This window comes from Gekko japonicus, unplaced genomic scaffold (assembly GCF_001447785.1).
Source record: "Gekko japonicus isolate JY-2015 unplaced genomic scaffold, Gekko_japonicus_V1.1 scaffold1202, whole genome shotgun sequence".
NCBI classification, from domain to species: domain Eukaryota; kingdom Metazoa; phylum Chordata; class Lepidosauria; order Squamata; family Gekkonidae; genus Gekko; species Gekko japonicus.
Genome location: NW_015175394.1, coordinates 317,673 through 337,817, shown reverse-complemented (window position 1 = coordinate 337,817; position 20,145 = coordinate 317,673). Strand labels below are relative to the sequence as shown.

Below are 20,145 nucleotides of genomic sequence, written 5' to 3'. Positions count from 1 at the left end.
AGGGGTCATTCAGCTCAGCCGTGCAAGAAATATTAGCACACCCACTGTCAGCAGTGTGGGAAAAGTCAGCAGGTCAACTGACATCAGTTACCCTTGCTGATGAAGGGTCTGAAGGCTCCGGCAGAGTCTCTAGAGCTTAGTCATGCTCAATTCTGGCCACCGGGGATCATCCTCTAAGGCAGCAGCCCACTGGGACATTTCCCTGTAAGTTAAATGGCCAGTCCGCCCCTGAGGGAGGATTAGGTTCAAGAGCGCCCTTGAACTGAAGTTCTTCAGAGTGTCTCGGAATCACTTATCCACATTGTTGTTTTAGGACAACAATACAGTGTCCCAGGTTGCTCCTGTGTCTAAGATCAAAGATACAACTACAGCACTAGAGAATCATGGCTCATGATATCCAGAGAACAAGAGAAAAATTGTAAACAATTATAACAATAGAATCCAAAAATGTATACAGAAATACAAGTGGAAGAGTTTTTTTTGCGGTCCAAAACATAAAGTTTGAGTTGATGAAATTTTCCGGACTATCAAGTCGTTTCGAAGGTCTTCATCTGAACTGGACCAGTCAAGCTTCCTTCCACTTAGATGGCCCGTCTTCAATTGTAACCTTAACTCCACACAGAAACTGTTGATTGCTTGCAGAATTATGCTATGCAGAATTGTGCTGCGTAAAAATATTGAAGTACTGTATATGTTGCTGTTCTTATTCAGCAATGGATGGAAACTAGGAGACAACTGATATACATGGTCCAGTTCAGATGAAGACCTTCGAAACGACTTGATAGTCCGGAAAATTTTGTGAACTCAGACTTTGTGTTTTGGACCTCTCCTTCACTTGTATTTTTGTATACATTTTTGTATTCTGTTGTTATAATTGTTTACAATATAGTATTGTTTTTGCATTATTTAGCGCATGTGTACGGCTAAGATCAAAGACAGACATGCGCTTAAAAGAAAGACGTGGATATGTGCTGGAGCCATTCCTGTAGTCTTCTCATGCCCATGTCATCCTCACAAGTAGATTCATGCATGTGCAGATTCCTCCTATTTGGCTGAATCCCGGGAATGATTGGCGGAGGCACTCCCATTTGTTTATTCATTTACGTTATTTGTAGTCTGTCTTTCTCACTTGGACTCACAGCAGATTATGCAGGATGAGTCAGTGTCCCAGGATGGGACATTTCAGTAAAAAATGTAATAGGATTAAGGTTGTAGAACCAACTAGTAGTCTAAAAATGGGGGGGGCAATGCTCCCTCTAAGCCGTGGAGCAAAAATTCTACTTTGTGAGCTACCGGCATTAAAAGTTGTGAGCGAGCAATTTGGCTACTGCATAAATTAGTTTGCTCTGGAGCCATCCCTTCCTGAGCAAAGGCAAAAATGTGTGAGCCGGAGGCTAAAAAACCGTGAGCTAGCTCACACTAACTCAGCTCAGAGGGAACACTGGTGGGAGGAGGGGAAGCAAGGCATAAGTATTGCCATGAGATATTAAACGAGGCAAAATTACGCAGTAGGATCCGACTCACAGCAATCCGTACACAGTAGTATAGTCCGCAGTCCTCAGTGATTTATCCAAGTAACTCTGTGAAGCCTTTGGACTGCGTAGAAAAGCCCTCTTGAACAATTCAGTTTTGCACAGTCTGCATCAGAGCGGGAGCCTTCCTGACCTCCTTGGGGGGCCACAGCGGAGAAGGCACACACACAGGCAGTTGCTGATTTTGCCCCGTTTGCATGTTGGCGCCTGCAGAAGGCCCTGCTCTCTTTGCTTTCAACTTGTCAGTTTGGATGCAGTCCTCGTAGGTGTCGGCCAAGGTCTCCGTCTCTTTCTCGGGGTGCCCCCTCCTTTTCCTCTCGGCTTCCCCTTTCAGTCTCTTTTGGCTTTTGGCTGTGGAGTGTGCATTTCTGGCAAGGCTGGATGGACGACTTGGGTGGAATGTGCCGTGGGCGTACCGGAGGCATCTTTCCTTACCCTTTGGCCATTCTGTTGCAACAGAATGGGGCTGTCTCGATCCTTTATCTGCTTTGGCATGCTCGTGGTGGGAACAGGAATCCGGGGAGCGCGGTGCTTTGCGCTGGTGGCAGGTGACGGTGGAGGTTATTTAAGGTGTGCTCTGCTTCTCTCCCCTTTCTCTCCCACCAGCCCAAGGTAGTGGTGACCCTCAGTGTGACCTCCCCTGACCTGTTCCGCCTCGTCTTCCGCCACGCCAACCGGGGGCCTGCAAATGTGGAAGGGAGGGTCTCAGTCCTTGAGGAAGGAAAGTTTAATGTTTGTGGCAACTGTAAGTGCATTTTTCACTTCTGGCTTCAACCCACCCAACCCCCCACCCCCTTCCAAAATCAAATCAATAAAACGAGCTGTCCCTTTTCATTTTCGGCAAAGCGGCGTTTCCTCCCACCCCCTTCTCAAAGCTCTGCCACCCACATTGTAGACTGTGGACCTCCTCAAGCAGTTCACCCCTAGGAACGTGGGCGATGGCCAAGGGGAGGGGCCTTAGAGAAGCAGACAGACAGGCAGACAGGAAGGTAGGGCGGGGGCGATAGGATTGGCACCTGCCCTGTCATGATATGTACCCAGAATGCTTTTTTTGCCTTTTGCAGAGCAAAGTCAAAGTCACAGTACACGTGCAAGAGGCAGAGCTGTATCTCTTCAATGTCATCCTGAGATACGTTAATTCAGGAAGTGCCACGGTGTATGGCAAAATCACGGCTTTTCAGCCACGGAGAAGAGGTAAGGAGTCCTCCCAGATTTCATTCCACCTCCCTACCATTTACCATTGAACAATTTGACTGCTGCTGTTCCCTGGAGATTCTCTGGTGTGCGTCTGCACTGTCATATTCTTCTTCCAGCAGCTTAAAACTCATTATTTATTCAGCAAGTTGCATTCTTAGGAGAGGAAGTTACATTTAAAAAGCAACAACAAAACACAATATATTTATGTTGAGTGTGGGTTTATGTCTGAAAGATGAGGAAGGTATAGTTTTAGTGTGTGTGTGTGTGTGTTTGTGTTTGTGTTTGTGAAGTGCCATCAAGTTGCTTCCAACCCATGGTGACACTATGAATTAATGTCCTCCAAAATGTCCTATTGTTAACACCCAATCTCAGGACTTGCAAACTGAGGTCTATGGTCAAAGGTTTTCACGGCCAGAATTCATTAGTTGTAGATTTTCCGGGTTGTATGGCCGTGGTCTTGGCATTGTAGGACCTCACGTTTCGCCAGTAGCTGTGATGGCATCCTCAGAGGTATAACGCAGAAAGATGGAGTACTCTCTGTGTCAAGGTGAGAAGAAAAATGGTAGGCAGGTAATCTCAGGAAAGTAGGGTAGGGCTGAGTCATTATTTTGTAGGAGTTCTCCAGGCTATGAAACATGCTAATGGAGGAGCTTTCCTGAGGAGGTTCTTTTGTATATGGATTGTTTCCTGAGGAGCTTTCCTGTTGAGGTTCTTTTGCATGTGGATTCAAGATACTGAAAGGCTGGACAACACATCCAATTACCATGTCAGATTACACAGGGAAGCCATTGAAATTCATAAACACAATTTCAACAGGAAAGAAGAGAGTTTAAAAATAAATAGGGCATGGTTTCCTGTCCTGAAAAACACAAAAGGCTCTACATCTGACAATAGCACTACAGATAAGATTAGAATCCACATGCAAAAGAACCTCCTCAGGAAACAGGAAACCTCCTCAGGAAACAATCCATATACAAAAGAACCTCCTCAGGAAAGCTCCTCCATTAGCATGTTCACAGCCTGGAGAACTCCTACAACATAATGACGCAGCCCTACCCCATCTTCCTGAGTAGATATAAATTACCTGCCTACCATTTTTCTTCTCACCTTGACACAGAGAATACTCCATCTTCCTGTGTTATACCTCTGAGGATGCCAGTCACAGCTACTCCTGCTGACTTCAGCTTTTCCTTGCAAGACTGTCTTTTGCACTGGTTCTTGTCTTCTCATGATGTGACTAAGTCTCAGTTCAGTCATTTTAGCTTCTAGGGAGAGTTCAGGCTTGATTTGGCCTAGAATAGTTTTAACACTGTGCTTTAATCTCAGGAAGAGTCAGAAAAGATTCCGCATACAGCTTGCATTTGTGGATGTTTGGCTGCTTTAGCCAAAGAGTCAGGCATTTTTTTGGCAGATCCATCAATGAAAAAAAGGTAGGCCAGTATTGTTTCTAGACCAGAGCAGTGCAACTCCTCCACATCCTCTGTTTTATTTGAAAATGTTGACTCATACTGATGTTGACTCATACTGATGGCCGAATTACAGCAAGCGCTTGTTGAATATAGGCCCGGGAACATCCTCTTTGGACGACAGGTGGTTGGGCTCAAAGGACGGAGCTCCCATTCATTAATGCAGCTCCCTCAAGTCTTGGCAGTATAATGAATGTCTTCGGGCTTACTGATTCCCAAGTTCCATTCACTTGGAAGGCAAGTTGATATACCCTTAGGAAAAATGGACTTTTCAGTGCCTGTCAGCTGGATATGCAGGCAAGCGGCCTAAAATGCAGTGTTTCTGCCCACCTTTACAAAGCTAAATTACAAATTTGTGGATCAAGAAAAGGGTACTGCTCTCTGTTAAGCTTCGTTACCTGGTCATGTGGAGATCATTCTTACTTGTCACAGCATCAGACCACAGTCACAGAACAGACCGCAAAAAGAAGACACTGTGAGGTAACTGCGCTAGAAAATATTTCAATAACAATCACAAAATTATACAAAAATGTGTACAAAAAATCATATAAATGCACAAGGCAGTTGAAAATGGTGTGATGATGGTCTCCAGAATGTTCTATCGTTTCGATACTATTCTTCTTCCAAAAGTGGATGAAAGCGGCGACTCTTGTATAATGCCTAGGAACATTCTTTCAGAGAATTTCTTGCAACTAAGTTATGATACATCGGTGAATATTAATGAAATTTTTGATACCTACTTGTTGAAATGACAGACCAAGAGTCGCTGCTTTCATCCACTTTCGGAAGAAGAATAGTATCGAAACGATAGAACATTCTGGAGACCATCATCACACCATTTTCAACTGCCTTGTGCATTTATATGATTTTTTGTACACATTTTTGTATAATTTTGTGATTGTTATTGAAATATTTTCTAGCGCAGTTACCTCACAGTTTCTTCTTTTTGCGGTTAGCATCAGACCAAACAAATGGTCCAAATTGGGCAGGGGCTGTCACTCAGTGGAAGAGCTTCTGCTTTGCATGTTCAATCCCCGGCATCTCTAGATAAAAGAATCTGGCAGTAGGTTATGTGAAAGCCCTCAGCCTGAAACCCTGAGCGGCCACTGCTGAGTAGACAAATACTTGATGGAACAATGATCTGATTCAGTACAAGGCAGCTCCATATTTCCATGTGGTTCTTTGCAAGTCCGAAGCTTTGGATTTGATATTTGTGCTGTGAAATCTTAGAAGGAACTCCACATGCTTCCCAAGGGGGCTTTCAGTGTTGTGTTTACAGTACAGGGCCAGGGCGCCCAAGTTTCCTGTGCTTCCTCGAGCATCACCGCATTGAAACTGAGAGTTGTATAGGCTCTGAAGGTGGAGAGAACTTGCGCATCTCCTGTTTGTGGAAGGTGAAGTACATTATTGCAAGGAAACGGTGGTCCCTGCCACACGGAGGGGAAAGGCTGAAGTGCGGCTTTTGAAAGCCGCAACAAAAGAAACACGCTGCGGCAGGATCACATTGATCCCCTGAGCTGCGGCGTATTCCCTCCCCGGCACGATCAGATGCTGGGGGAAGCAACGGAGGGGAACGGGAGACTGCCAAACTGCGCATGTCTGAGCATGCGCAGTTCAGGCAGGAGCTGGGGATGCGCCGTCAGAAAGACGGGCCGGCGATCCCACAGCCGGCCTTGATGCGGCCGGCCTGGAAGAACCACCTCGGTAGGTGGTTCATTTTAGATGCGTCTTTTCGGGGGAAGGGCCGGATCGGGGACGGGTGCGCAACGCTGCCCAGATGTTGCAGTGGGATCGCACCCGTTTGCTGCGGCCCCGATCCGTCCCTCTCCCGGCCCAAAACCATTCGTGTGACCGGGGCTGGTGGGAACTTCAGCTATAAGTACATCCAAAGTTGACCACACCAAGTGAGTCATGTATGTTGAGTGTTGTACTGAGTTGCTCTTAGTCATGAGAATCAGAAGTGGAGAAGATGTTGTGGTCCATGCAACATATCAGGCTTGGATCCCCCCATGTGCCATGGAAGAAGAAGAAGAGATTGGATTTATACCCCGCCCTTCACTGAGAGTCTCAGAGCGGCTTACAATCTCCTTTCCCTTCCACTCCCCCCAACAGTCACCCTGTGAGGTAGTTGGGGCTGAGAGAGCTCTGAGGGAAGTGCTCTTGAGAGAACAGTTCTGAGAGAACAGTGACCTGCCGAAGGTCACCCAGCAGCTGCATGTGGAGGAGTGGGGAATCAAACCCGGTTCTCCCAGATTAGAGTCTGCACTCTTATCCACTACACCAAACTGATTTTGGGCCAGTGACATTCTCTTAGCCTAACCTACCTCACACGGTTGTTGTGAGGATAGAATGGAGGAGAGGAAAATGCTGTAAGCCGCTTTGTGTCCTCCCTGGGGAGAAAGGCAGGGTATAAATGAATGGATTAAACCAACAAATAAATAAATAATCGTTTCCCATAACTTAGGCTATCATGGAATAACTCCCACATCTTAAAGCTGCCACTATGAACCACACGGAAAGACAAGATGTATAAATGGTTTTAATAAATCAATTAAAAATAGATGTAATTTGCTACTACCTTGGCTGCCTGATCTTCTCCCAGTGTGCTCTCAAGTTGTCCCATCGCCTTCCGTGCACAGTACGTGGTGTGCCACAACCTCAAATAGCAAAGGAGCGTAGGGTAGGACAGAAGCAAAAGAGAAAAAAAGGCAAGCCTTAAGCTGATGCTAAGACCCTCCCCCCATTCAATGTGTTTTTCTCAAGGGTAGTTCCAAGGATCCTGCTTTTTCAAGTTAGCCTAGAGGAAGATTTTGACTTAAAGCTTTTGGCTTAAGATCTTAACCTAAGGCGCCTCCCCCACTGCAATACAAGTTCCCCGTTTTCAGGAATCAAAAGCCGAGGGAACAGAATTTAGGTTGATACTGAACTAGAAGAGGAGGTTGTATGCAAAGAAATTATCTCAGGCAGAACCACAGTAGGGGTGAACGTTGCAAGGAAACCATCCCTTACTGTTTTACTGCGTTCCTTGCACTGGCTGTGCCCAAACTTGTTCAGTTGTAGATTGTCACATGGAGAGGTTGTTTAGCCGAACAGAAACAAAGGCTGCCCCTCAGTGAGTCTGAGTAACCAGCCGTACCCCCTAAAATGATTTCATCTGGAATCTTGAATACCAAAAGAATGAAGTGGGAATGTAAAGGCCTGGGCCCTGACTCCATCTGCAGTTGTAGTGCTCTCAGACAATTTTGATTACATATTTATACCTTGGCTTGTTTTTCCGTCATGGGGACCCAAAGCAGCATCCAGCATCATTCTCCTCTCCTCCATTTTCTTACAGCCCTGCTCTGCCCTGGATAGCCCAGGCTAGCCCGATCTTGTCAGATCCTGGAAGCTCAGTGAGGTTGGCTGTGGCTAGGAATTGGAAGGGTGACCTCCAAGGAATACCAGGGCCGTGACATGGAGGCAGGCAACGACAGACCACCTCTGAATGGTCTCTTGCCTAAAAAACAAGTCTAGCTCGCCACCTAGTGGTGCATAACGCTAAAGAGCTAGAGCTTCTGGATGCCAGACAATCTTAGGATTGTGAGATAGGTTAGGCTGTGGGAGTGTGACAGGCCCAAAGTCACGCAGCGAGCTTCCATGGTAGAGTGGTGATTTGAACCTGGGACTTCCAGATCCTGATCCAGTACAACCCACTGTGCTCTGTTGGCTAGACCAAATTAGATTTGGGAGAGATCTCAGTAGGGTTGCTAGCTCCAGACTGTGAAATTCTTGGAGATTTAGGAGGTGGAGCCTGGGGAGGGCAGGGCTTGTGGAGGGGAAAGACCCCCAGCAGGTTATAATGCCCTAGAGTCTGCCTTCCAATACTGCTATTTTCTCCAGATAAACTGTTCTGTTTTACCCAGAGACCAGTTCTAATTTCAGGAGATCTCCAGCTACCACCTGGAGGCTGGCAACCGCAGATCTCACGCCACTTCCTCCCTGATTTGAACAAAAACTTAGGATTTACAACAGATGTTAATTACTTTAATAAAACCTGAGATGCCTGCCAAAGTTTTTTAGGATGCAGAGCTGCTTGGCCATTGGAGATCTGATAGATACTCATGGATGAGTCGCTTAACGTGTATACTTGTGTGTATGCAAGAAAACAGTTTTAAACAATATGTTCATCTTTTAAAAAATCATCCTTTAAAAGTAGAGCTTCTGCCTGATATGCTGAAGAGCTGCAATCAGGGTTACCTGTAACCTCACTCCCTGACTTTTTGTTGTTGGCTCCATCCCTTGCACCAGCCATTTTTTGGTGGCACCCACCTCCCTGTGTCAAATTCCTAAAGGTGCCTGCAGGCTCAAAAAGTTTGAGGACCCCTGTTGCAAGGTCAGGAGTCCCAAACATTGTTGAGCCTGTGGGCACTGTGGGATTTCTGAGAATAGGTCATGAGCATCAGCTCAGAATCGCTGTCATGAAGGTGGGAGATGTGGCCAGTTACAAAACAGCAGCCATGCAGGCTGAGGCCAATCCCAGAACATTGGGAGGTTCTCTTGCAAGTCTCGTCCCATGAAATGGAAATCTGTTTGCAAAATGGCATTTGCTGCAGATGCGAATGGAGTGTGATACAGTATTGTGCAACCTGGGATCAACTCAGCTACTGTATAATCCTTATTCTTTTCGCTGTCAGGCCGCAACCGACTAACGGTGACCTTGTATGGTTTGCGAGGCAACAGACATTTGGAGGTGGTTTGCCAGTGCCTGCCTCTGTGTTGCCACCATGGACTTCCTTGGTGGTCTCCCATCCAAATACTAGCCAGGGCCGACTGTGCTTAGGTTCCAAGATCTGACAATACTGTGCTAGCATGGGCTGCCCTTTACTGAGGCTTTTTGGGATATAGAGTACTTCCAAAACTGTAGCATCCCTGATGTGTTCCACTGTAATCTTACATATGACTTTGCCACACAGTACTGCACATATCCGAATGTAGGTCTACATTTCTTGGTTTCGCGTAATTATGGTACACAATTGTAGGCTGTCTTAGCTAGAGATTTTCTTTTGTTATAATTTTAGTTTTAATCAGGGCTCTAGTCGGGGGGGGAGCTCTCAGGTACGGAGCTCCGGAAGAGAACCTCTAGGGGGCGGGGCGGTCACGTGGTGAAGCCCCGCCCCTTCTTTACCCCGCCCTCTGCTTCGATCCTCATTCCGTTTGGGAATGAGGATGAAGCAGGAGGGTAAGTAGCCGGGCCTTCTGACACACTTCCGGTGATGTCAGGGGGTGTGGCCTTCTGTCACTTCCGGTGATGTCAGGGGGCGTGGCATATGCAAATAAGTTATGCTAATGAGTTATGCTAATGAGCTCCGGCAGCTCTTTTTCTACAACAAGACCCCTGGTTTTAATTAAACTTTTTTTAATTTATTCATTTATTTATTCGATTTATATACCTCGCCCTCCCTGACAGAGCAGGCTCAGGGCGGCTATCCAGTCAAGTCTGGCTCTTTTCACGCAGTCATGTACACATATGAACAAGGACCACGTGGTTACATTGAAGCCGAGACAAACAAGAACTCTACAAGTATATTGTTGTACTAACACTTTTTTTGATAACAGATTAACACGGATATGATCTCCTCCTCTTGGGTTTTTAGTGTAGTGTGGTTATCTATCCTTTATCCTTAGATGTAATCCCCTTCCCTTATATTTCTTTGTAGTTTTGTAGTCTTATAAAAAATAATTAAAAATATCCCTTCAAGGATTTAAAACAAAAAAACAAGGACCACGTGGTTGTGGTGTGTATTCATCCCCTCCCCACCACCGACCGTGGTTCTTTCCCTCTCCATTTCCTTCATCGGTGTTACGTATGCGTTTGTGTGCGACCTTGAAGTTGGGGCAACTGTGTGTTCATGATTGACCTTACCAGCTGAGTGTAAGAATGTGGGCGGGTTCACTGCTAGAACCTGCTAAGTGACTGTGAAACGTTTTCGACCACTTGTGTGTCCTCTTTTGATGGAGACTGTGGAAACCACAGAGAGTTACGTTGACAATGGCCTTCCAGTTGGCTTTTGGGACTCATGCTTGGTACCGGGTCAGAGATCGCGGTGACCCCCTCCAGACTTGACTGGGACAGAGATTGCCGTGACCCCCCCTCCCCAGACCTGCCATTTTGCTTTCCCTCCTCCAGGTACAGAGCAGACCAAGCAGATTGTGTTTGTACCCAGCAAGGAGCCAGCATTCGTCACGGTCCCTCGGAACAGCTTTGGAGAGCCCTTCGTACTGAGCCCCAGTATGTGGTCCCTGATCATTGAAGCGGAGGGGGTTTTGCTGGTAAGGACCGCTCTCCTCTTTTTTCTCCTCTTTACCGCAGACAAGCTAGGAGAGCAAAGTCTTAACCTTTTGGCCCTTTGTTTCAGGATTACCTGGTCTTGCTGCCCAGTTCGTACTACGAGGCTCGTATTTTGCAGGTGAAAGTCTCGGAGCCTTGTACCTACAACCCGTCTCCAGAACAAGCTGGTCTAAAGTAAGGCTTCCGTTCCAATCTTTGTCATGATAGGGCCAAGCAGAAGCTGACCTTGAGCCCTAAAAGACCCCCATCAGTGCTCTGATTAATAAAAAGGGGTGCAGCGTCTACCCAGCAGTTTTAGGTGCATCATTAGATTTCATCGAGAATGTGCAGGGTAATTCTTTGATCTACTGTGCTTCTTGTATCTTGGAGGACAGTAAAGAGAGAGATGTATTTCTGGTCCTCTTTGGAACTCAACAAAATGGGCAGTGGAGGATATTTGCTGATGGACAAAATCACAGCTGGTTTAGAGCAGGAATTCATTTGTGGTTGGTCATTCACGTTGCTGTTGTGGGGGGGGGGCAATGGCATATGGGCTTTTCCGCGTACTGGACTTACTCCTGATTTTCATGGCAGTCAATCCACAAACATTGGAATTGATTTGGGCATGGCTGTTCCATTTGTCTGACCTCCCTGTGAATTTTCACACTTGTACAGTGAGTTCATTTTCCTCCGAATGTGCCTTCAGTAATGAGGGTTTTCAAGGGACGGTGCTGTCATCATCGGTGGTGTCATTGGTGGCATCAAAGCACCACCACCCTCCCTGTCACTAAAATATTGATTATATTGCTGAAGCGTAACAGTAGGCTTAGAGGAGAGGTGTCGAACTCATTTGTTATGCCAGTTTGGTGTAGTGGTTAAGTGCGCGGACTCTAATCTGGGAGAACCGGGTTTGATTCCCCACTCCTCCACTTGCACCTGGCTGGATGACCTTGGGCAAGCCGTAGTCCTGACAAGAGCTGTCCTTGAAAAAAGAGCAGTTTCTGTCAAGAGCTCTCTCAGCCCCACCTACCTCACAGGGTGTCTGTTGTGGGGAGCGGGAGGGAAAGGAGTTTGTAAGCCCCTCTGAGACACCTTTGGGTAGTGAAGGGCAGGGTATAAATCCAATCTCTTCTTCTTTTTCTTATGGGGGCCAGATCTGATATAAATGTCACTTTGACGGGTCAGGCCATCCATGCCATAAAATGTAATGCCAGGTACCGGAGGTAGAAACCATATAAAGGACACAGGCAAACCCGATTAACAGTATTATTTTTTACTCAAAGTACAAACATGCTTAAAACATTAACACACTTATAGTATTTCCTTAAAGTACCTCCCTGATGCCCACCCTCTCACTTCCACCACCCATTACTCATTAGCACTGGGATGGTATACAGGGGAAAAATGCACAGCCTTGTTCATCTGGCAGTAAAGGTAGTGACCAGTTGCTCATGGGCCGGATACGAGCCCTGGATGGGCTGGATGTTTGACACCCTTGAGAGGGTTCTCTGAATTCCCAGCTTTCATTTTAAAAAAAGTAAGTCTCTAGCCTTTTCCCTCATGGAAATATAAGGAGAAACGCATATCTCTGAATATAAGATGACTCCCCCCCCCCCCAATTGTTACACACAAATTGTTTTTACTGGACATACCAGTAACTTGTATGTGATTGTAAGATGACCGCCTGTCTTTTTTTGGATGGCATACCCGGAAAAAGACCCCTCGTCCTGCACTTGAGTATATACTGTATGCAACATCAGGTTCTGTTTTCTGCAGTGGTATGTGAAAACACTGAGAATTTTCCAAGTATCTGCTGAGAAAGACCCGAAGGCCTTAGAAAGATGGGGAAAGATGGGGAAATGGGCATAGCTGTGGTGTCTTTTTTGTGGCTGTCTCATTTCCCAGTTTTTGCCCTTTCCCCTTTCCAAACTAACGTGGAAGCAATGGCTTGGATCCTCTGACATCATGCCTGTCATACTCCTTTTTGGTCATCATGGGGCCCCTGCTCTGCTGTGACCCTTGCTTTCCCCACAACTACTGTATGCGCGCAAGATCTGTGTTTTCCAAGGAGACTTTATGCCCGCAGAAATGCTAGCGGTAGAGGTGGGCACTGCACAGTAGGAAACTCTGTAGCAGCCAAAGAGAAGCGCAGGGGGAACAGTGTCATAAGATCCAAGCCATTAAGTCAGGGGTCCCCAACCTTTTCGAGGCTGTGGGCACATCTGGAATTCTGCCACCGCATGGTGGACGTAGCAACAAAACAGCTGCCACAGAAGGCGGGACCAGCCACAAAATGATTGTCACAGCCTAACTTCAGTAACGCAATGTAGATCCCGGTTCTGTGGCGGCAGGTGCTACCAAAAGCAACATTTTTAAAAAATCTGCTCAATAGTCAATCAGAAGCCTTGCTGGGCAAAAGCCCTACAAGCCCCACCCACTAAAAACACTTGTCGAGCACCAGAAAAGGGGTTGGTGGGCACCATGGTGCCCACGGGCGTTACATTGGGGACCCCCGCATTATGTGGTGTTTGCCACAATGCTTCTAGGTGCAAGATAGGCTCCCGCCTGTAGCCCTGGAGTCAATGTGTTCTGCCTTTCGCCAGATGCTATTTCAGAGGCTCTCTGAGACAAGCCAGTATTTTATTCTACCAGATGCCTTGAGGCAGAAATGATCTCGTTCCTGTTCTTTCTAGCTGCCTCCTGTATAAGTACTTGCCTGTGGAGCGGTTCCCCTTTGGGTCAGGTGAAGACGCTGTGTGCAGATGGGACAACAATTTACCAAAACCCTGTCCTAGGGAGCAGGTCACCCTTTCGTACCCTGAGATGGTGTTATGTAGTGGCAGTGATGTAAGTAGTTCCACTTGCACAGCTGAATCAGAGCTTGCCACTGCAGTGCTTATCTTCTCTATACTTTCCCCCGGGTGTAGCCCTAGCCAGAATGAATCTTCTTATTTTTCATGAGACTAGAGAGAGGTTACAGCTGCATATCTGGAGCATGAGTCCTACTGACCGTAGTGGGATTTGACACCTAAGTAAAATGTATGTGGGATAGCCCTGTCTGCTGGTACTGACAAAACTTTCCCTTACTCGGTGTGGTTTTGGGATGCTCCTCGTGGGAGGGATACACACAATAAACATTGGGCTGGAGTTGAAATTCGAGACAACAGTGGAGCTAGCTATTAACTTCCATATTGCGTCCACTCATATATCTTACACTAATATGCCTGCATTTCAGTTCTGAGGTCATGATTTCTGCATGTTTGCCTCTACCAGAGTTTTCCCCAAAAGAGGGTTTCCTTGAATGAAGACAGCATTTCATAGAATCATGATATCGGAAGGGGCCATAAAGGCGATATAGTCCGACCCCCCCGCTCAATGCAGGATCTGGCTAAATCATCCCTGACAAATGTTTGTCCTGTTGTTGCTGGAAGACTGCCAGTGAGGGGGAGCTCACCACCTCCCTAGGCAGCTGATTCCACTGCTGAAACACTCTTTCTGTAAATTTCTTTCCCCCTAATATCCAGCCAGAATTTTTGAAAGATCTGAGAGGGGAGGTTTTAGGGGCCGCGGTGTCTCAAGTGGTTAAGACGCTGAGCTGCAGACTGGAAGGTTTGTAGTTCGGCAGTTCGAGACCCTAGTACCGTGTGACAAAGTGAGTTCCCGTCTCCGGCCCCAGCTCCTGCCAACCTAGCAGTTCGAAAGCAAAAAACTGCAAGTAGATAAATAGGTACCGCTTCGGTGGGAAGGTAACAGCGTTCCGTGCGCCTCGGCGTTTAGTCATGCCGGCCACATGACCATGGAAACGTCTTTGGACAGCGCTGGCTCTTCGGCTTGGAAATGGAGATGAGTACTGCCCCCTAGAGCCGGATTCAACTAGCTTTCAAGCAAGGGAAACCTTTACCTTTACTAGGGGAGATTTTAGTTTAGGATATCATGGAGCCCAGCCTGGCACCCTTTTCTCTTTTAACTTTTTTCCTCCTCTTGTATGTAGGTGGAAGTTCACCTACGGATCACCGTTCCCCATCCCGGGAGGTACATGCTCCTAGTGGAGTACGCCAATGCGGACCCTCTGCAGACGATTGATGTATCAGTGAGCTCACCGCAGCACGCTGTTCAGCCAGGCACTCTTGCTGTGTACACTTGCGAGTACAGGTATGCACCCGGGTAGAAGAACTAGACTCAGTGGAGCAATACGCATCTGAGCTAATGTGCAGTGCAGAGATATTCTGGCTCCTTTCTTTTAATTGATAATATTACTGCGGTGAAAGTCAGAATTTACAGTAAGCCTGCCAGAGACGACAGAGCAGTAACTGAACCTTCATAAGAACGTAAGAGAAGCCATGTTGGATCAGGCCAATGGCCCATCCAGTCCAACTCTCTGTGTCACACAGTGGCCAAAACCCAGATGTCACCAGGAGGTCCACCAGCGGAGCCATTTATAACTTGGCTAAAAGGACACTTGAAACTAAATCTGGGAGTAGAAACAGAAAACTGAACTCCATTGGTAAAACCAATCTATTTAGGAGGGCTTTTCTGCACGGGCGGTAGAGCTGCACTGTACAAAAGAGTTCACAAACTTACTTGGATAAATTATTAGAGACTGACTTTACTGCTCTGTATAGCTGATTGTCAAGCAAGATCCTATTATGTAACTTCTTTACCGCGTAATGTGTCATGTGAATTCTTACGCGATGCTTAAGTTCTTTTTGGTGATTCCAGACTTCTGAAGTCCTAATGTATTTGTTGTTGAATGTTTGTTGGTTGTACTGACTCACTGTGTGTAATCTGCCTAGCGTCACTGTGAGAAAGGCAGACTGCAAATAAGGTAAATAAATAAAAACAAAATCAAAAGATCAAAGAAAAAAGTGACAAAGATCAGGCCCACAGTGATCTATGGCTTTAAGGTCACTGTAGGTGGGTTCTTTAGGGAAATCAATCACATTGAGGAAGAGGATTCACAATTACTGTGGGCTCCCCTTGTTAACCCCAAGCACTGACATTAACCACATGCGATCCAACACATTACTTGGATTAGTTCCAAGAGGAATTTTTTGATCCTCTACCCACTCTCTTTTATAATTGACGAAACACCCTATGCTTTCAAGGTCTTGTGTTCAGAGCTATGTTTTCATTTACTGCAATTTGGTGGAAGGCACTCGCTGTTCCGATTCTCAGTATTGTACACGCCAGGGCCAGAAAACGGAGCCAAACTGTCCACATCCTAAAAACAGGACCTGGTTCCACTGGAAATAGCACAAGCATCCTGAGGCCCCAATGCTCTGTTTAGACAAACGGGCCGCGTTTCTGTGCATGACAGATTGGCTGCATTGTTTGGGAACTTTTCCTCGCAAGGTCTGATTTCAGGCCGCGACCTTAACAATGAGGAAGTGAGGGCCCTGGGATATCCGTAGGAAGCATGCCCTTGTTGTCACCCAAGAAAGGCCATTCTGTGATGCTATGTATTATGACCGCCAAGAAGAAAAAAAAATATATCTGGCCAGAGAAGGTCATCCTTGAGCTTGGTGACTGCTTTTGTCTTGCAGTTTCCTTTGCCGTGGGATGGTTTTAGATCCGCTGAATCGCTTGGTGGCTTTTGACTTGGTCACGGAGGCTACGGTTCGGCTCGCTGCGGATAGGACTCGTTTCTTCCTGGTAAGGCTTTGATGTGGGGCACAGCTGACTCCGGCACAGATCCACTGCCAGACCTTGATGGATCCAGATCATGTGTTTGTGTAGTGGAACTTGGAGTTTTGATTTTACCCCAGGGCTCCTCAGCCTATCTGAGTCTACGGGCACCTTTGGAACTCTAACACGGGGTGATGGGCACAGCCACAAAAATGTCTGCCATCGGAGGTTGAGACACACACACGTACGGGCACGCGCACGCACACACACACAAGAAATCGAAGTGCAGGGGACAAGAGGCGTGATACACTTGCGAAGAGGAGTGAGAAAGAGAATCAAACCAGTGTTCTGGTAGCAACTGCCACCAAAGCTGTTACTTTAATGTGTGCAGCCAATCTGATCTCCAGTGGTCAATCAGAAGCCATACTGGGCAGGAGCCCTCCCCCCTTTCTAAAAACACTTGGTGGGTGCCAGGAAAGATATCTGCAGCAGCATGGCACCCCCTGTTTTAGATTTTCAGGCGTGGAAGACTGAGACAAGCCCATTAATAATTCCTGGGCTTCTAACCTGAGGTTAGTGGTAGGAAGAAGAGGTGGGCTTACTCTCCAGAAGCAGTTAACCCTAAAGAACAGTCTTAAACGTAGGGGAAGAACCAGGCAAGCTGCAGAAGTCCATCATTCCTCCATGTTTCTCCTTTGCCCCCTACCTCTAAGAGAGAGTCTCTGTCTCTCTCTGTCTCTCTCTGTCTCTCTCACTGTCTCTCTCTCTCTCTCTGTCTTCCACCTACCTTTGAACCTAATTTGATCCCTGCCCCCATTGCAGCTTGCATAAAAACAATTTAGTGCCAGTTTTTGCACAGTAGATTTTGGAAAGGATCTACATTCTACACTGCAGACTTTTCTCATGTTGTTTGTCAGGGACTCCTGTCCCACTAGAGCAGCATTTCATGCAGATCACTGAGCTGCGGGGGGGATGAAAGTTCCATTCCTCTAATGGAAGATTTAGTTTGGATTCAACCCTTTGTGCTTAATCTAAGTCCTCTAGCCTGCCCATACAGAGTTGACTAAAATGTGAAGCCAGTTTTTGCTGTAGATCAACAAAGCTGGATTGTATCTATGCTGGAGTTTGGGATAGCAAAAGTTGCTAGTATTGCAAGTAAGTGTTTTTGTTAGTGGCCTGTTTGTGTAAGCAGTGTGACGTTTCACATTTTGAGGAAGCATATAGTAGGGAGAGGGTACAGAGCTAGTGTGATGTAGTGGTTAAGAGTGTCAGACTAGTATCTGGGAGACCCAGGTTCTAATCCCCATGAAATACATTATTGCAAGGAAATGGTAGGAACATCAGCTATAAACACATCCAAAGTTGACCACACCGAGCTATTCACGTATGTTGAGCGGTGTGCAGAGTTGCTCTTAGTAATGAGAATCAGAACTGGGGAAGATGTTGTGGCCCATGTGACACACCAGGTTTGAATCCACACGCGTGCCATGGAAGCTGACTGGGTGACCTTGGGCCAGTCTTGCCCTCTCAGCCTAACCTACCTCACAGGGTTGTTGTGAGGATAAAATGGAGGAGGGGAAAATAATGTAAGGTGCTTTGGATCCCCTCTGGGGAGAAAAGCCAGGGTATAAATTAATTAATTAAATGAATAGGGAAGCTGCTGCTGCTTCTATACTTAGAAAAATCATAAAATGTCTTTTTTTCTAATGATAAGAAGTAGCTGCTACTTTCCTCTGTGTGTTTCGCTGCAGATGTTTTGTGTGAGTGTGATAGAAAATCTGAGAAAATCTGGGACTTCTTATCAATTTCACCTTGCAGTTCTCAGGTTACTTTACCCACACACACTCAAAAAACAAAAATTTCTCTACGTGACTTTCTTTCCAGGAAAGGAAAAAATATGAGTAATTCTTTCTTCTCCCTCCCTTTCTTTCCTCCTCTGTTTTTTAGTATAAAGTGTACCTTGTACCCTATGACCAATTTACCATGGAGTTTGTGGAGCCAAAGGTCCACTGCATCAGTGTCCACGGAATATTTGCACCTAATAGGTAAACAACCTTAAGGTTTCTCAAACTTCTGTTTGCATGCTCTTTTCCCAGTGCAGACACAAAAGTACCTTATATCAGGCGTTAAGAGACTCTGTGTTTATTTTAATGGGGAAATACTGAGGCACTCTTTTTATTTAGCACCACCTGTGTTCCTGGTACTTTACAAAAGATAGGTGACTGCCCTAAAGTGCTGATGAACTACGTAAAAAGAAGCAAGGGGAACATGGGGGGGGGAATAAGAAAAGCAATTAAGGAATGTGTAAAAATGGGTATTTAAGTTTCTTTTCATTTGCGTTTCTTTTCGTTTCTTTTCGTCTTGCAAGGCAGCACAAAGAATGTCAGAAGACAGGTGGTGTTGTGTGTATACATAGCATTCTGAACTACAAATATACAGATCCTTTGAGCAGATGCATCTTGTTCTGTGCTTAGTATGACTGATGCACGCTTGTATATATTAGTGTATGTGTGAGCACAAGTAATGTATGAAAGCTGGTGTGTTGTGACAAAGTGCTGGATTGGAGGACCTAGAAGACTTTTCTTTTTGTTTCATTTGGCATTTCCCTCAATGATCCCTCCTTCCTAACCAATGTTTTATGTGCTTGTTAACTGTTTTGTAATTATTTTAACTCTGTTTTGTTTTAATGGTGTATGTTTGGGATGGGGGGGTTGATTTTTAATTTTTAATGGTTCTATCATCATTTAAGCTGACTGCTCATCAATTTCATTGAGTGCCCACAAGTTCTTGTATTGTGAGAAAGGGAGAAAAGTACTTCTTTCTCTACCTCCTCTATCCCATCCATAATTGTGTAAACGTCTATCATGTCACCCCTCAAAAGTTGTTTCTCCAAACTAAAGAGTCCTAACCTCTTTAACCTTTCATAGGGAAGAAGAAAGTTCTATCTCCTTAATTGTTTTAGTTGCCCTTTTGTGCACTTTTCCCAATGCTATTTCAGCTGGTATGTGGTGCAGGAGCACTGGGACTTGGCAGCAGTGGAGAAGGATGATGATGAGGGTCTTGTTGGACTCTTACATGCCCAAATTAGTAACTTGCCCCACATTTTTTAGGGTTTTATTTGAACAGGGACCAAAGTTTTCATATTCTCACGGCCACAGGGAGTAGGACGTTACTCTTGCCATACAAAACTCTTCTTCCTTCAAGCCATGCAATTCCCATAAAATTAATGAGTTATGGTTTTATATGTATTTTTTATTTGTGCAGTTAAAGTATTTATATCCCAGCTTTCTCAGCATTCCAAATGCCAGAAAGGCTGGAAATGATAAAAGAGATCAAAAACTAAAAAGGCATGTATGAACACTAAGCTCAGCAGCAAAAATTCATGAAGCCATTCAAGTGACTGAATCAGAATTAATTAAACCACGGAACTGGGGGGGAGCCCCCAAAACCTCAGCCCAAAGAACTCAGGCAAACGCCTTCTAGAAAAGGATCATTCTTTATGACACTCAGTTCTAGAGAAGAAGTGTGTAACAATTGAAAAAGCCTCCCTCTGTGTCTCAGAACAATGAACCTGTTTGATTGTGGGGACAGCAAGAAAAAAGGAATGGTTTACAGTCAAACTCTTCCTTTTGCTCCCATCCCTTATATGGACATAACTGTTTACAATTGTAGAGTCTTTGAATACATAAAACATGTATACATGATCAAAACAGCCAGGGTAGAACTGCCACAACTGGCCTTTCCATAGTCCTTTTCATGATTAGGTGTACTAGCTCTGTGTTGGGAAGCACCTGGAGAATTTGGTTTTGGACCTGGGGAAGGTAGGGTTTGGGGAGGGGAGGGACCTCAGCAGGGTATAATGCCATAGAGTCCATTGCCCAAAGCAGCCATTTTCTCCAGGAGAACTGCTCTTAGCCTCACTTCAAAAAGGATGTGGACAAAATCGAGAGGGTGCAGAAGACAACGACGAGGATGGTCAGGGGTCTGGAGACTGAGCCCTACGAGGAAAGGCTAAGGG

The 20,145-nt window shown here is 45.9% G+C and overlaps 1 protein-coding gene across 1 annotated transcript in view; it reads left to right on the top strand.

The window, feature by feature from the left end:
* The window catches only part of LAMA5 (laminin subunit alpha 5), a 317,451-nt gene that overhangs the window by 194,120 nt on the left and 103,186 nt on the right, over nt 1-20,145 (top strand). Inside the window, exons 23-29 of the mRNA XM_015425665.1 lie at nt 2,139-2,277; nt 10,362-10,504; nt 10,591-10,697; nt 13,196-13,349; nt 14,494-14,654; nt 16,046-16,154; nt 18,075-18,172. Of these exons, the coding sequence (XP_015281151.1) occupies nt 2,139-2,277; nt 10,362-10,504; nt 10,591-10,697; nt 13,196-13,349; nt 14,494-14,654; nt 16,046-16,154; nt 18,075-18,172 (911 nt within the window). The remainder of the gene's footprint in view (nt 1-2,138; nt 2,278-10,361; nt 10,505-10,590; nt 10,698-13,195; nt 13,350-14,493; nt 14,655-16,045; nt 16,155-18,074; nt 18,173-20,145) is intronic.